This window comes from Carcharhinus amblyrhynchos, unplaced genomic scaffold (genome assembly GCF_965287045.1).
Source record: "Carcharhinus amblyrhynchos unplaced genomic scaffold, sCarAmb.v2.hapA chromosome_270, whole genome shotgun sequence".
Lineage (NCBI taxonomy): Eukaryota > Metazoa > Chordata > Chondrichthyes > Carcharhiniformes > Carcharhinidae > Carcharhinus > Carcharhinus amblyrhynchos.
This window is the reverse complement of record NW_027650010.1, coordinates 142019-157282: the sequence shown is the minus strand read 5'-3', so window position 1 is coordinate 157282 and position 15264 is coordinate 142019. Positions and strand designations below refer to the sequence as shown.

The following is a 15264-nucleotide window of genomic DNA, read 5'->3' as shown; positions in this document are numbered from 1 at the left end:
GGGTCACTTATGTGTGGCGTTTGCATGTTCTCCCTGTGTTTGTGGAGTTTCCTCCAGGTGCTCCTGTTTCCTCCCACAGTCCAAAGATATATGGGTTAGGCGGATTGGCCATGCTAAATTGACCCTTAGTGTCAGGGGGATTAGCTAGAGTAAATACACAGGTTTATAGGGATAGGGCCTAAGTGGGATTGTTGTTGGTACAGGTTCGATGGACTGAATGGCCTCTTTATGGACCATGGGATTCTATTCTATCTGGGGACATTGTTGAATTGACCCAGGAGTGTCACACATCTCCGACTCTCTACCTCCTATTTGTAACCACCCTTCTAGAACCTTCTTCCTGTGCCCCAGCTGCTGCTCATCCTCTGAACCCCTCACAGCAAGGAGGGCGGTGTTGAACTTATAGAAGACACCATTTCGGCCTCAGCTGACGTGTGGTGTCCAGCTCCTGCATCTTGGTGTCAAAGTGTTGGAGAGGGTGCAGAAAAGATTCACCAGAATGGTTCCAGGGATGATGGACTTCAGCGAGTGCAGACTGGAGAAGCTGGTTACTGTATTCCTGGGAGAAGCGAAGACCGAGAAGGAGATGCGACAGGTGTTCAAGATGATTAGGTGGGGGGGTGTTCTGGGACAGAATGGATCGAAACAGGTCCCACTGACAAAAAAATCAAAGATGAGGGCCTCACAGATTCAAAATAATTGGCATAATTAACACAGCTGCATTACAGAACCAGGGACCAGGTTCAATTCCCAGCTTGGGTCACTGTGTGGAGTTTGCATATTATCCACATGGGTTTCCTCCCACAGTTCAAAGATGTGCAGGTTAGGTGCATTGACCACGTTAAATTCTCCCTTAGTGCCCAAAGATGTAGGTTGGGTGGATTGACCATGCTAAATTGCCCCTTAGTGGCCAAGGATGTGCAGGCTAGGTGGATTGGCCACACTAACTGAACAGGGATAGGGCAGAGGAGGGTGTGGGTAAAATGCTTTTTGGGGAGTTGGTGCAGACCCAATGGGCTGAATGGTCTCCTGCACTATAGGGATTTGGTGAATATAATCTCTCTCCTGTTTAGCCGATTCCACTCTCAATCTGTACCTGTTGCTAAGAGGCAGGTGACGGATGAGTGTGAAGCCAGGGGCGGGACTCCTTCAACACTTAACCCCTCCCCTGGATAGCAATGGTTAGCGGGATGGATTCATTCCCAGTCTGTCGAGTTTCAATCTGATTGGGTGACTGGTTTAATGTCAGAGTGACTATCGGGCTGTCAGGAGAGGGGGTGATGTTGAGAGCAGCTCACGGACTGTGTGGGAGAGGGAGAGAAGCTGTGCTGAGAGTTCGATACAGACAGCACACTGAAATCTGTGAACACGCAACAACGTCTCTGCTGGAGTGAGATTCTCGCCTCGTGTGGAGAGGACAGGATTGGAGGGAGAATCGTGAGCGGATACTCGATTCTGAGGCAGAGTGAGTGTGTGACATGGTATTCAGCACCAATTTATCAGAGTGAATAAATGGGAGTGGAACAGTGTTTGTTAAAAGTAATGACAGGAGATGGAGGTATTTAATGTAGTAATAAATACTCAGTTTCAGTTCAGGATGGATAGAATTGAATAACAAAGTCTTTTCAACCTGCTTTGAGCAGCACCACGCACAATTCTGCTCTCCATGTTATAAAACACGCTGATGAAGAAGCATTTACAAAAATGATTCCATAACTAGGAGGTTGTAACGATCAGGAAAGATTGAACATGCTAGGACTTTTCTCTAGAAAATACTGAGGGAGTGACCTGTACGAGGTCTTTAAAACAATGAAAGGGGTTTTGATAGGGTCAATGTAGAGAAGATGTTTCCGCTTGTGGTTGAGAGACCAGAACTAAAGGCCATCGATATGCGACAGTTACTAATAAATCCAATGGGGAATTCAGGAGAAATTTCTTTACGCAGAGAGTGAGGAAAACGTGGAACTCGCTCCCACAGGGAGTGGGGAAAATGTGGAACTTTCTCCCAACGGGGAGTGGGGAGAATGTGGGACTTGCTCCAACAGGTAGTGGGGAGAATGTGGGACTCACTCCCATGGGGAGTGGAGAGAATGTGAGACTTATTCCTAGGGGGAGTGGGGAGAATGTGGGACTCGCTCCCATGGTAAGTGGGGAGAACGGAGGGCTCGTTCCTACAGGGAGTGGGGAGAATGTGGGACTCACTCCCACAGGGAGTGGAATGAATGTGGGACTCGCTCCCATGGGAAGTGGGGAGAACAGATGACTCGTTCTATAGGAAGTGGGGAGAATATGGGACTCACTCCCATAGGGAGTGGAGAGAATGTGGGACTTGTTCCCAGGAGGAGTAGGGAGAATGTGGAACTCACTCTCATGGTAAGTGGGGAGAACGGAGGACTCGTTCCTACAGGGAGTGGGGAGAATGTGGGACTCACTCCCACAGGGAGTTGGGAGAATCACAGGATCACTACAATGCAGAAGGAGGCCATTTGGCCTATCAACTCTGCACCAGCCACAATCCCATCCAGGCCCTACCCCATATCCCAATCATTTACCCTAGCTAGTTCCCCTGGCACTTAGGGACAATTTAGCATGCCCAATCCACCTAATCCGCACACCATTGGAGAAAACTGGAGCATCCAGAGGGAACCCACACAAACACAGGCAAAAAGTGCAGACTCCACACAGACGTTTTCTCTCCCTCTTCTGTCTCTCTCTGTTTCACTCTCCCTCAATCTCTCGCTGTCTCTCCCTCTCTGTCTCACTGTCTCTCTCTGTCTTTCACTCTCCCTCAATCTCTCGCTGTGTCTCCCTCTCTGTCTCAGCTCACTGTATCTCTCTCTATATATTTCTTTCTCTATCTTTTCTCTCTCTATTTGTCTCTCTCTGTCTCACCATCTCTCTCTCCCCCACTGTCTCTCTCTGTCTCACTGTATCTGTCACTCTGTCTCATTCTGACTCTCTCTGAATCTCTGTCTCTCCATCTGTCTCTCAGATTCTGTCTCTCTTACTCTTGCTCTCTCTCCCTGCCTCTTCTCTTTCTCTTCTCACTCACTTTCCTCCCTCTATCCTGCTTTCTCACTGCCCTCTCTCTTTCCCTCTCACTCTCTTTTTCCCTTTCCCTCTCTCTCACCCCCATGCTTCCTCCCTCTCTTCCACTCAGTCTCCATCTTTCCTTCTCTCCCCATTCCACACTACCTGCCACCACCACCACCCCACCCCCCCCCTCCCCCTCCAACAACTATCTATCTTGAGAGTGGTGAGGTGGTGAGTTCTGGACTTTGGGATTATTCATTCAGTAATTTCATGTGCAACCCTGCCAAGGCACACTGAAGGAGTTAATAGTCTGGGGGACTGTGATGGTATAGTTCATATCATGGCTGATAGATTTCATATAATTATCTCCTCAAAGCATTGTGAACACACATCTCGCAGGTGAATTGCTTAGTGATTGTAAAAAGTCCACGCACGATGCTTGATCTATGAGGAGCTTTACTGATTTAATAAATGTCTTTATGAGACAGTTGTTATGGAATCAGATTGTTACCATTGAACATCTGATTATGACACCTTAGGTGGCCATTATTTTTATTATTGGATTCAGAGATAGTGTTTAAGCAACATTGATACCCAAGTCCAAAAGTGTTTGATAACAAATAATCAACTGTCAAAGTGCTGCCCTTCCAATGTACCAAGCATGGGAGCCGGATTGAACACGGCGGGATCTCCGCTACTTAACTGCAAGGAGGTTAATGGGCAGATTGCTTGGTTTAACCCGTCCCTCCAATTCCAGCCTCTTGAGCATCCTCCAATTCCCAATGCTCCAACATTGGCCATCAGCTGCCTAGGGGACCCTAAGCTCCAGAATTTCCTCTCTAAACCCCTCCACCTCCCTCACTCACTCTGTCTCTCTTTCTCTATCTCTGTCACTGTCAGTCTCAGTCTCACTATCTCTCTATCTCCCTCCCTCTCTCTCTGTCTCCCCCCCTTTCTGTTTCTCTCTCTGTCTCTCTCTCACACTCACTCTGTGTCTGTTTCTCTGTTTCTCTCTGTCTGTCTCTCTCTGTGTCTATCTCTCTCTCTCTCAGTTTGTCTCTCTGTGTGTCTCGCTCTCTTTTCCTCTACAACACTCCTTACAATCTGACCTCTTTGAACGAGTTACTGGCTCTCATATCTCCTTAGGTGTCTCGGTGTTGGATGTCACTAAGATCCTGTGAAGCATGCTGTGTCCTGCTAAAGGTGCCAAATGAATGTAATTGGTTGTTCTTATGGCTATCACTGCCCCGTTTCCTCTGGGTGTCTGGAGTGTCAGGCAGTGTGGAGCCTTTTCCCCACTCCCCGGGAGTTAAATCTTGCTTTCTTTCCTCTGCAGGTGCCCGAGGAGGCTGAAGTTCAGAGGTTGTGGCCAATGGCTGTTCCGGGTGTGGTAGTGACAGCCGTGAATGCCTCGCGGGTGGGTGAGCCGGACTCATGGAGCAATGGGACCAGTGAGCAGTGGCGGCTGCGTTATAATTACTACGCGGCAGTGCTCAGTCTCCTGATTGTGGTGGTAGTGTTTGGCAACGTGCTGGTGTGCATGGCGGTGTCCCGGGAAAAGGCCTTGCAGACCACCACCAACTACCTCATTGTCAGCCTGGCAGTGGCAGACCTGCTGGTGGCCACACTGGTGATGCCATGGGTCGTCTATCTGGAGGTAAAACCGCTAGCTTGGTCTGTTCAGCGACAGGCCAGAGGGTCCCAAATGGCGCTGGACCTCATAGTTGCCTACCTAGTATGCCAACCCCCAACTACTCCAACAGCTAGAGCCAGATGTTTGCTTCTCAGTCACATCTGGAAAAAGGTCTCACTTCCTGCCATTGGTTAAGTTACCAGGTCATGGCTATTGACGACCAGCACAATTTGGCACAGTGATTAGCACCATGGCCTCACAGTGCCAGGTACTTGGGTTCAATTCAGACTTGGATCACTGTCTGTGTGGAGTCTGCACGTTCTCCTCACGTCGGCATAGGTTTCCTCCGGGTGGTCCGGTTTCGTCCCACAATCCAATAATGTGTAGGTTAGGTGGATTGGCCATGCTAAATTGCCCCTTAGTGTCCAAAGATGTGCAAGTTGGGTGGATTGGCCATGATAAATTTCTCCTTAGTGTTCAAAGATGTGTAGGTTGGGTGGATCAGTCATGGTGAATTGCCCCTGAATGTCCAATCCACTTAATCTACACATCTTTGGACACTCAGGGGCAATTACCATGGCCAGTCCAGCTGAGCTGCACATCTTTGGACAGTAAACGGCAATTTAGAATGGCCAAAGATGTGTAGGTTAGGTGAATTGGCCAAGGTAATTACCCCCAAGTGTCTAAAGATATGCAAGGTTAATGGATTGGCCATGCTAAAAATGATCCCTTAGTGTACAAAGATGGCCTTGGCAGAGTGCTCTTTCAGAGGAACAGATCAGTCTCGATAGGCCAAATGGCCTCCTTCTGTACTGGAGAGATTCTATGGAAACCCAATTGCACTCAGTGCATTAGGGATCAGGACAGGCCATTCAGCCCATCGAATGGGTAGACAGTGGCATAGTGATAATGTCAGAGGATTCATAATCCAGAGGCCCAGGCTAATGCTGTGAGGATCTAGATTCAAATCCCACCATGGCAACTGGTGGAATTTAAATACAGTAATAAAATTTGGAATTGAAAACCAGTATTGGTAACGAAAACCATGAAACTATCTTTGATTGTCTGAAAAACCAACTGGTTCAGTAATGCCCTTCCGGGAAAGAAATCTGCCATCCTTACCTGGTCTGGCCTATAGGTGACTCCAGAGTCACAGCAATGTGGTTGACTTTCAATTGTCCCTTTATACTGTCTGAGCGAGACACTCAATTCAAGCGGCAATTAAGGATGAGCCCAGCCCACTGATCCCCAGGTCGTAGAGAAGAAAATCAAGTCAAAGGCATCTTTCAAAAGGTTACTGATTAACCCCCAGTCTTGCCCACTGCTGGAGGAGGTTACAGAGATAGAGAGGGGTGTAGGTGCTGGAGGAGGTTACAGAGATAGCGAGGTTATAGGGGCTGGAAGAGGTTACAGAGATAGGGAGGGGTGTAGGGGCTGGAGGAGGTTACACAGATAGGGAGAGTTGTAGGGGATGGAGGAGGTTACAGAGATAGTGAGGCTTGTAGGGGCTGGAGGAGGTTACAGAGATAGGGAGGGGTGTAGGGCTGGAGGAGGTTATAGACTTAGGGAGAGTTGTAGGAGCTCTCAATTGTTTTCATTAGCACTGCAAATAAAAAAGACCAAACATTATTGCGGCTGAACACGACGGGGTCACAAATGATAAAATATTCATTCAATATCATCCAATTACTCCCCATGACTGTGGGTTTCCTACAGGCACTCCGATTTCCTCCCACAGTCATGGTGTTACAGTGGTCATCACCGCTACCTCACAGCGCCAGGGGCCTGGATTCAATTCCTCGCTTGAGTCACTGTGTGGAGTTTGCATGCTTTCTGCGTTTCTGCTTGCGTTTCCTCCGGGTGCTCCGGTTTCTTCCCATGCTCCAAAGATGTGCTGATTAGGTGCATTGGCTATGCTAAAATCTCCCACAGTGAACCCGAACAGGCACCGAACTGTGGCGACTAGGGGATTTCCACAATACCTTCATTAGTTCAGCAGGAAATGAGAGTGACTGTGATATTCTCTGCTGTAGTTCTTGTCAAGTGAATTTATATTTCATTTTAGCTAGATTGTCAACGTGTGTTTAATCTCTTGGAACACTCCTCATTTCGAAACTCAGCCTGAGCTACTTATTTATGCGTTTTATACCCTTCCCAATAAAGATGTAATATTTCTGTGTGCCACAGTTACAAATACATAAAAACGACCCATGTGTTAAGTCAATGTTCTCTAGGTTTGATGAATGTCACTGCTGTATGAGTGTTAGTTTCTCAATAGAAGATTATTACGAGGATCTTATTTGAGAGATACTGAAATGAACACGTTCTCTCAGCGGATTTTCATGTTCATAATGTGCAAATGCCTAGGCTTCCGATCTGACTTGAATTGATAACTTACTTGTGACATACAAAGAGCAGTGAGTATAAATCTGTTAATAGTGAAGAGATTAGAATTTCAACAAGATTTTAGTATCGTTCCTTCGATCTAATGATCAAAGGTCCCTGCTCCCTTCACAGCAGCAATTTACAAAACACTATTTGACCCTGAGACACAGGATGTTTCAGGGACAGGGTGAGCGAATATTCAGGTAAAGAGGTCTGTTTTTAAGGAACATTTTAAAGGAGGGGCAAGAGAGACAAACAAACAGAGAGAGAGAGAGCTTGAGGGGGGAGAGACAGAGAGAGAGAGGCAGAGGGAGAGATAGAGAGAGACAGACAGAGAGATAGAGGGGGGGAGAGAGAGAGAAAGACAGAGACGGAGGCAGAGAGAGAGACAGAGGGAGGAAGATAGAGACAGAGGGAGAGAGATAGAGATAGAGAGAGAGAGGGAGGGAGAGGTGGAGGTTTAGGGAGGAAATTCCAGAGTTTAGGACCCTCCAGGCAGCTGAAGGCAAGGTCGCCATTGGTGGAGCAATGGGAATTGGTGAATGCTCAAGAGGCCGGAATTGGGAGAGCACAGAGATCCCGGAGGGTTGTAGGGGCTGGAGAAGTTTACAGAGATAGGGAGGGTTGTAGGGCTGCAGGAGGTTACAGAGAAAGGGAGGATTGTAGGAGCTGGAACTAAAAGAGAAAATGCTGGAAAGTTTCAGCAGATCTGGCAGCATCTGTAAGGAGAGAAAAGAGCTGACGTTTCGAGTCTAGATGGTCTTTATTAGGGAGGGTTGTAGGGACTGGAGGAGGTTACAGAGATAAGGAGGGTTGTAGGGGCTGGAGAAGGTTACAGATATAGTTAAGCTTATTTATCAGTGTCACAAGTAGGCTTATGTTAACACTGTAATAAAGTTACTGTGAATATTTCCTGGCTGCCACACTCCAGCGCCTGTTTTTATACACAGGGAGAATTTAGCATGGCCCCAAATTTCCCTCACCAAGTTGATTGCTTAAGAAAATATCTTTGAACCCACTGCTCTGAATTATCTTGTGCTTCCCTCTTGTGAGAGACCTCAGAGTGAAAGAAGGAAATAGTGTGGAGGTTGGCAATCTGGCAGAAGGGCAGAAAATGGTGGAAATCACACCACCCACCCCCCCACCCCCCCCCCCCCGCCACTAGATCTGTGCAGAGAGAAACAGTAATGTTTGAGCTCTAACCGATGTGGCAAGTCCTGTTGAGATGCAGATTGTTTATCCTGAGCTGCAGGGGGTGCCAGGATGGTTGTACGGTGCGAGGGGGTTGAGTTTGAAGGGCAGTCGCGATGGGCCCCGATGCTGATGTTTGTTTCTGCTCTCCTCTGATTGTAGGTGGTGGGCGAGTGGCAGTTCAGTTGGATTCACTGTGATATTTTTGTGACTTTGGATGTGATGTTGTGCACGGCCAGTATCCTCAACCTCTGCGCCATCAGCATCGACAGGTAACCAGAGGCTGTTTTGGACTGGGATCAGGAGATATATCTTCACTCATTAGGTCATGAATCTTTGGAATCTTCTCACCCAGAATGGATACTCCATCACTGAGTATATTTAAGACCGAGATTGCGAGGTTTATGGACACTAAACAAAAGGGCAGGAACATCGAATTGAGGCAGTACACCTACATCAATTTTACAAAATAGTGGGATAGGACTGAATAGCCTCCTCCCACTGCTGTAACTCAGGTTGCCTGATCGTTCCAGGGAGCACCGCATCCCTGCTTTTGGATTGGTTCACCTCTATTCCAACTTCCATTGGTTGCCAGGGTCACAGGAACTTTGGGCTAGGAGGAAACCACTTGGTCCATTGACCCTTCTTCCCTTGGCTTTACTCATTGTCTGTTCTGGGGTTGTTAAGGACTATACAGTTTGCTCTGGCAGCTCTAACCTGTTTCTTGTTTCGCCCTCCCTCCCACCCCTCTGCGTGTGTTCCCCTGGCAGGTACACAGCAGTCGCAATGCCAATGCTCTATAATACTCGCTACAGCTCGAGACGAAGAGTCACTGTGATGATAACCACAGTCTGGGTGCTGTCGTTTGCCATCTCCTGCCCGCTGCTCTTTGGGCTGAAAAACCAACCGGGTAAGTGGCAGACCAGTGAGGTAAAGGAGACATGAAGTTTCTCACCACAGTCCCACATTTTCCCACTCCCTGTGGGAGCGAGTCCCACATTTTCCCACTCCCCATGGGAGCAAGTCCCATATTCTTCCACTCCCCGTGGGAAGGAGTCCCATATTTTCCCAATCCCCGTGGGACTGGGTCCCACGTTCTCCCCACTCCCCGTGGGAGCGAGTCCCACATTCTCCCCACTCCCCTGGGAGTGAGTCCCACATTCTCCCTACTCCCTGTGGGAGCGACTCCCACATTCTCCCTAACACCACCACCCCCACCCCGCCCCCCCCCCCCCCCCCCCCCCGGCCCCACTGTGGCAGAGAGTCCTACATTCCCCCTACTTCCTGTGGGAGCGAGTCCCACATTCTCCCCACTCCCCATCAGAACAAGTCCCATGTTCTCCCCACTCCCCGTGGGATCGAGATCCACATTCTTCCCACTCCCTGTGACAGTGAGTCCCACATTCTCCCCACTCCCAAGGGGAGCTAGTCCCACATTTTCCCCACTCTGGGTAAAGAAATTTCTCCTGAATTCCCCAATCGGATTTATTAGCGACTGTTGCGTATCGATATCCACTAAGTTCTGGTCTCTCCCCCACAAGTGGAAACACCTTCTCCACGTTGACCTGAGCAAAATCTCTTTCAGGATTTTAAGGACTTCGATCAGGTCATTCCCTCAGCCTTCTCTTTTCCAAAGAAAAGAATCCCAACCTGTTGGCTCATTCCTGATTGTTATGAGCTGAGTAACCTCTTTGATCACCTTTAGTTAGAACCCCTCCAGTGACTCAATAACAATTGTGTGTCATTATGGATATTGTTCTGTCCTGTTACAGATAAAAGAGATGAGACCATCTGTGCCATTGTGAACCCTTCTTTCGTCCTATATTCCTCTATTGTCTCCTTCTACGTTCCCTTCATTGTGACGCTGTTAGTTTATGTCCAGATCTACGCAGTGTTGAGACGGAGACGGAAGCGCGTGGCTGCTAAGAAAATCAGCGTTGCTATGGAGCAGGAAACCATGCCACCCATAAAGGTCAGAGGGACAGACATTAAAATGATGTGTGGATAGGGCGCAGTATTAAGAGGTTGTTAGCGATTGACCTTTCACCTCTGGACAACGCAATTAAATCAGTTGGACAGGGGTTCGGGTGGCTTCCGTCCATTTTGTATTGGATTTGTGTCCATTGCACATTGATTTGCTTTCAACCCATCATTCAAGGGAATACATGATCGCACATCAGTACAGCAAGTTGGGATTGAAAGGAGGTGATAGATTTGAGAGTGTGGAGTGAATGTTACAGCAAATCTCAGAGAATCTGCTCTGGGAGTGTTTGATGGGGACAGTGTAGAGGGACCTTTACTCTGTACCCAACCTTGTGCTGCACCTGCCCTGAGAGTGTTTGATAGAGACAGTGTAGAGGGAGCTTTATTCTGTATCTAACCCCGTCCTGAGAGTGTTTGATGGGGCATTGGGATGTTGAAATAGTTTCTTTATATACAGGAAGTTGAAACATTGTGTTTTGGAGAGAAGCAGTTATCTGTCATTCTCCAGGTGAGACTCGGAACTTGTAAGAGTCATGTGAGATGGGATTTTACATCCTTGCTCGCCCTGAAACCGTAAAATCCCAACTGAGGTTAACAAACCTTCCTATTGTCTGCCCCTCACCTGCTCCCATTCCCGTGGTGAGCAGGGCAGTAAAATTCCAGCCAAAATCATTATCCTGCCAGCCAATGACCATCTCCAATAACAGAGACGATCTGAACATCTCCTTGACATTCAATGGCATCACCTTCACTGTCACTAGATTAAAATCCTGAGACTCCCTGTCTAACAGCACTGTGGGTGTATCTGCACCCCAGGAACTGCAGCAGGTTCAATATGGCAGCTCACCACCACTTTCTCAAGGGGCAATTAGGGATGGGCAATGCATGCTGAACCAAATAACAGAGACCACAACCTCAGAACGAAAAAGAAAAGCAACCCTTTATATTAGTAACTCCAAAAGGATTATTTTGTCTTATTTAATGGATAATCACTCCATTGGGATTCTAAGTGCAATATGAGGGCTTTGTCTCCGGATTTGCGCCTGCACTGTTAACAGGGTCAGTCAATCCATTATTTTATTTTAATCTATTTCAGAATAAGTGCACACATCCTGAAGATGTCAAACTTTGCACTTTAGTCGTCCAATCAAATGGGAGCACCAGTACGAGTAAAAAGAAGCTGGTAAGAAGCTTGGAGACTTCCGAATTCTCCAAGATGATCAACATTCTTGGTTCAAATCCTAATCCAATGGATCGAATCCCTTCCAATTCACTCCCACTGTACACAATCCCAATGGATCAAATTCCTTCCCATTCACTCCCACTGTACACAATCCCAATGGATCAAACCCCTTCCCATTCACTCCCACTGTACACAATCCCAATGGATCGAATCCCTTCCTACTCACTCCCACTGTACACAATCCCAATGGATCAAACTCCTTCCCATTCACTCCCACTGTACACAATCCCAATGGATCAAACCCCTTCCCATTCACTCCTGCTGTACACAGTACTAATGACTGATCCCTTTCCACTGGAAAATACCACAATTCTCTTCACTTCCATGGAGAGACCGGGAGAAGTTGGGATCTTTCACTTCAGAACATAGAAGGTTAAGGGGGAGATTGAATCGAGGTGTTCAGAATCATGAGGGGAGATTTGGATGGTGCGAATAAGGAGAAAGTGTTTCCAGTGTCAAGGGGCTTGGTATCCACAGGGGACGCAGAGTGAAGAGAATCGGAAAGGAATCGGGGCGTTGGGGGGGTGGGGGCGTTGTGGGGTGGGGGGAAGGGGGCCATTGATTGGAAGATGAGAATTTTATTTTTCACAGTGAATTGTTGTGATCTGGAAGGCACTGTCTGGAAGGGTGGTGCAAACAGAATAGGAACTTTCAAAAGGGGAACTGGAAAAATATTGGCGGGGGAAAATTTACAGGTATGTGAGGGAAGGAGAGCAGGGGGATAAGAGAAAGATCTAAGAGCTAGCACAGGAATGATGGGCTGGTCTCCTCCTTTGCAGCATGATTCTCTGGATACTACCCACTAACTACCCACACTACTATCTCGAGCCTCGGGCGTGCCAGTAAAACGTAGATTTGGAGAAAATGATCCTTTCTCGATCCCATGCTTTCCTTGTTCATACAATCGCTGGAGTGCAGAAGGTGGACATAAGCTCCATCGAATCTGCACACTCTCTGAAAGAGCATCCCATCCAGGCCCTCCACTGCCCTCCCCCACACCTTATCCCTGTAACCCCTTGCTTTACCATGGCCAATTCACCTAACCTACACATCTTTAGACTGATCCTCTCCTGCAATTTGGGTGAGCGTTCCGGGTCTATGCTCTTTGGGTGTTGGTCTCACCCACTTTCTCTCTCTTGATGTTCTAGGCGCTGGCACGAGAAGCAATGACTTGTCCTGAAGAATCAGAGAGAGTCCGCTTTGTGGTGCCACCCGAGATGTCAAGGCCAACGGGGACTCCGCTGGCCGTACAGCTTGGGACCACTTCCAGCTCCTGCCTGGTGGCCGGCAAATGGAAGGCTCCTACCTCCATCGAGGTATCCACGGACCAGGGGAATGATGGCCATGTGAGCTTCTTCAGGAGGGCCGCTTTTGAGGTGCAGAGGGTATCGGATGAGAAACAGGCGCCAACTGTTAAAACAGCAGCCAAGGGCAAACTGTCCCACCAGAAGGAGAAAAAAGCAACACAGATGCTGGCGATTGTCCTAGGTTAGTCTAAAACATTCTAGAACAATAGCCACTGAGTCACAATGATCTAGAACAATAGGCAGATCATTACAGGAACATACTGATCTAGAACAAAATGTTAGGGACCTTGGATCACATATATACCATATATTCAAAATGATCTGGAACAATAAGCAAAATTTGTTGTTTCTTGGAGTGATCTAGAACAGTTGGATAAGTTCCATATGATCACAACAATATATTAGGTCCCCTTATGGTCCAATGATTAGAGCAGTAGGTTAATTTCCACATAATCACAGTAATCTGAAACAATTGGCTAAGTTACAATGCTGCTGCAATGATCTAAAACAGCAGGCTACATTGCAACAGTACTGCAATGATCTAGAACCATAGGCTAAGCTGCAGCAGTGCTGCAATGATCTAGAACAATAGGTTAAGTTGCAATAGTGCTGCAATGATCTAAAACAATATGCTAAGTCCAAAGATGTGCAAGTTAGACTGATTGGCCGTGCTAAATTGACCCTAGTGTCAGCAAAATTAGCAGGGTAAATATGTACGATTACGGGGATAGGGCCTGGGTGGGATTGTGGTCGGTGCAGATTCGATGGGCCGAATGGCCTCCTTCTGCACTGTCGGGATTCTATGATTCTATGAGGCTGCAGCAGTGGTGCAGTGATCTCGAACAGGCTAAGATGCAGCAGTGCTGCAATGATCTAGAACAACAGGCCTGATCTAGGACTACAGGCTAAGTCACATCAGCATCACAATGATCTAGAACAGCAGGCTAAGTTGCAGCAGCTTTGCCATGACTTAGAACAAAGGGCTAAGTTACAACAGTGCTGCAATGATCTAGAACAATAGGCTAAGTTGTAGTGCTGCAATGATCTAGAATAGGCTAAATAGCATGGGTGTTGCAATGATCTAGAACAATAGCTAAGTTGTATGGATTCATGATGTTCTAGGGTTGGATTCTATACTGATGATGCCAGATTCTAAGATTGTGTACCAGGGATATAATATGAAGTTTTGCAAAGCATGAGGAACTGCAGGTTATTAATGGATGTCCTGTTGCCACATGGATGATGGGCTTTGAGTGAGGTAGGAACCCTGTTGCGGGTCACCCTGTTGCCATACATGCATTGACAACCCTTTTCCTCTCTGTCCTTGGCAGGTGTCTTCATCATCTGCTGGCTGCCATTTTTCATCACCCACATCCTGAATGTCCACTGCCGAGGCTGCTACATTCCGCCGGCCCTCTACAGTGCCTGCACCTGGCTGGGGTATGTCAACAGCGCTGTCAACCCCATCATCTATACCACCTTCAACGTGGAGTTCCGCAAGGCCTTCATGAAGATCCTGCATTGCTGACGCTGGAGCAGGGACCAATTCAGGTCACTGGAGAGCTGAGCAGACCAGATGCTGAAACTCGCAGCCGTCTCGTGTCTCCGCACGATAGACACGAGCTTTTTCAGAATCCCAGACAATATATCTCTCCTCCCTGCTGTCACCACATTGCCAGAACAGGAAGCCAGGGTGACCACTTCCTGCCAAAGGTGGAGGAAACCAAGAACGGTATACCCTTCTGAATGTGACAATAAAGGATGAGTGTTCACACCTCAGCATTGTGTAGTTCACATACAAAGTCTCTTCTCCCCTTCCAGCACTAACTACTGCCCAGTTTAGATACTGCATTCCTCAGTAAGGTTCCCTTTTCCTGGCACCCAAGATGTTATCCTCAGAATCAAATTCAATTCTTGACCCTTCTGCCACCAGGAAACGTAATGTAAGAGTCACCTGGAGGTGAGCAGGGAGACCTTGGCACTAAAAGTCCAGCTTTTTTGTGTTCATTCATGGGACGTGGGCATTCCTAACTGCCCACTGAGAAGGTGAATAGAATCGAGTGTCTCTCTCTCGGCCACTTCAGAGGGCAGGCAGTTAAGAATCAACCAGGTTGCTGTGGGTCTGGAGTCACATGTAGGCCAGATCTACATGACATGTAGGTCACATGTAGGCCCAACCCAGAGGACATTAGTGAACTAGATGGGTATTTCTTTACAACCAATAGTTCCAAGCTCACCATTACTGAACTGGCTTTTAATTCCAGATCTATTTAATAAATTGAATTTTAATACCCTTCCGCCACAGTGAGGATATGAACTCAAGTCTGCAGATTACAAGAACGGTAACATGGCCACAAGGCCATTGTTCAACTTGAGAGTTGATAAGGTGGTCACAAAGCATATGGATTCCTGGAGTTTACAAAATGGAGGCAAAGCGATTGTACTGGAACTTGATGGGCTGATGAACCTCTTATCATTGAATCCCACAG

At 47.6% G+C, this 15264-nt stretch overlaps 1 protein-coding gene across 1 annotated transcript; it reads left to right on the top strand.

Annotated features, from left to right (window-relative positions):
• Positions 1 to 499: 499 nt before the first annotated feature.
• Positions 500 to 14303, top strand: LOC145338965 (D(2) dopamine receptor A-like). The gene is made up of 8 exons (XM_080183373.1): positions 500 to 595; positions 4370 to 4690; positions 8405 to 8514; positions 9013 to 9152; positions 10015 to 10214; positions 11322 to 11408; positions 12617 to 12956; positions 14107 to 14303. Exons 1-8 carry the CDS (start codon positions 500 to 502, stop codon positions 14301 to 14303), a joined length of 1491 nt encoding a protein of 496 aa, XP_080039499.1.
• Positions 14304 to 15264: the final 961 nt, after the last annotated feature.

Coding starts and splice junctions, on each gene's coding strand:
- LOC145338965 (XM_080183373.1), top strand. CDS start 500: ATGGTTCCAGGGATGATGGACTTCAGCGAGTGCAGACTGGAGAAGCTG. Junction 8,515..9,012: donor TGCGCCATCAGCATCGACAG/GTAACCAGAGGC, acceptor TTCCCCTGGCAG/GTACACAGCAGTCGCAATGC. Junction 12,957..14,106: donor GATGCTGGCGATTGTCCTAG/GTTAGTCTAAAA, acceptor TGTCCTTGGCAG/GTGTCTTCATCATCTGCTGG.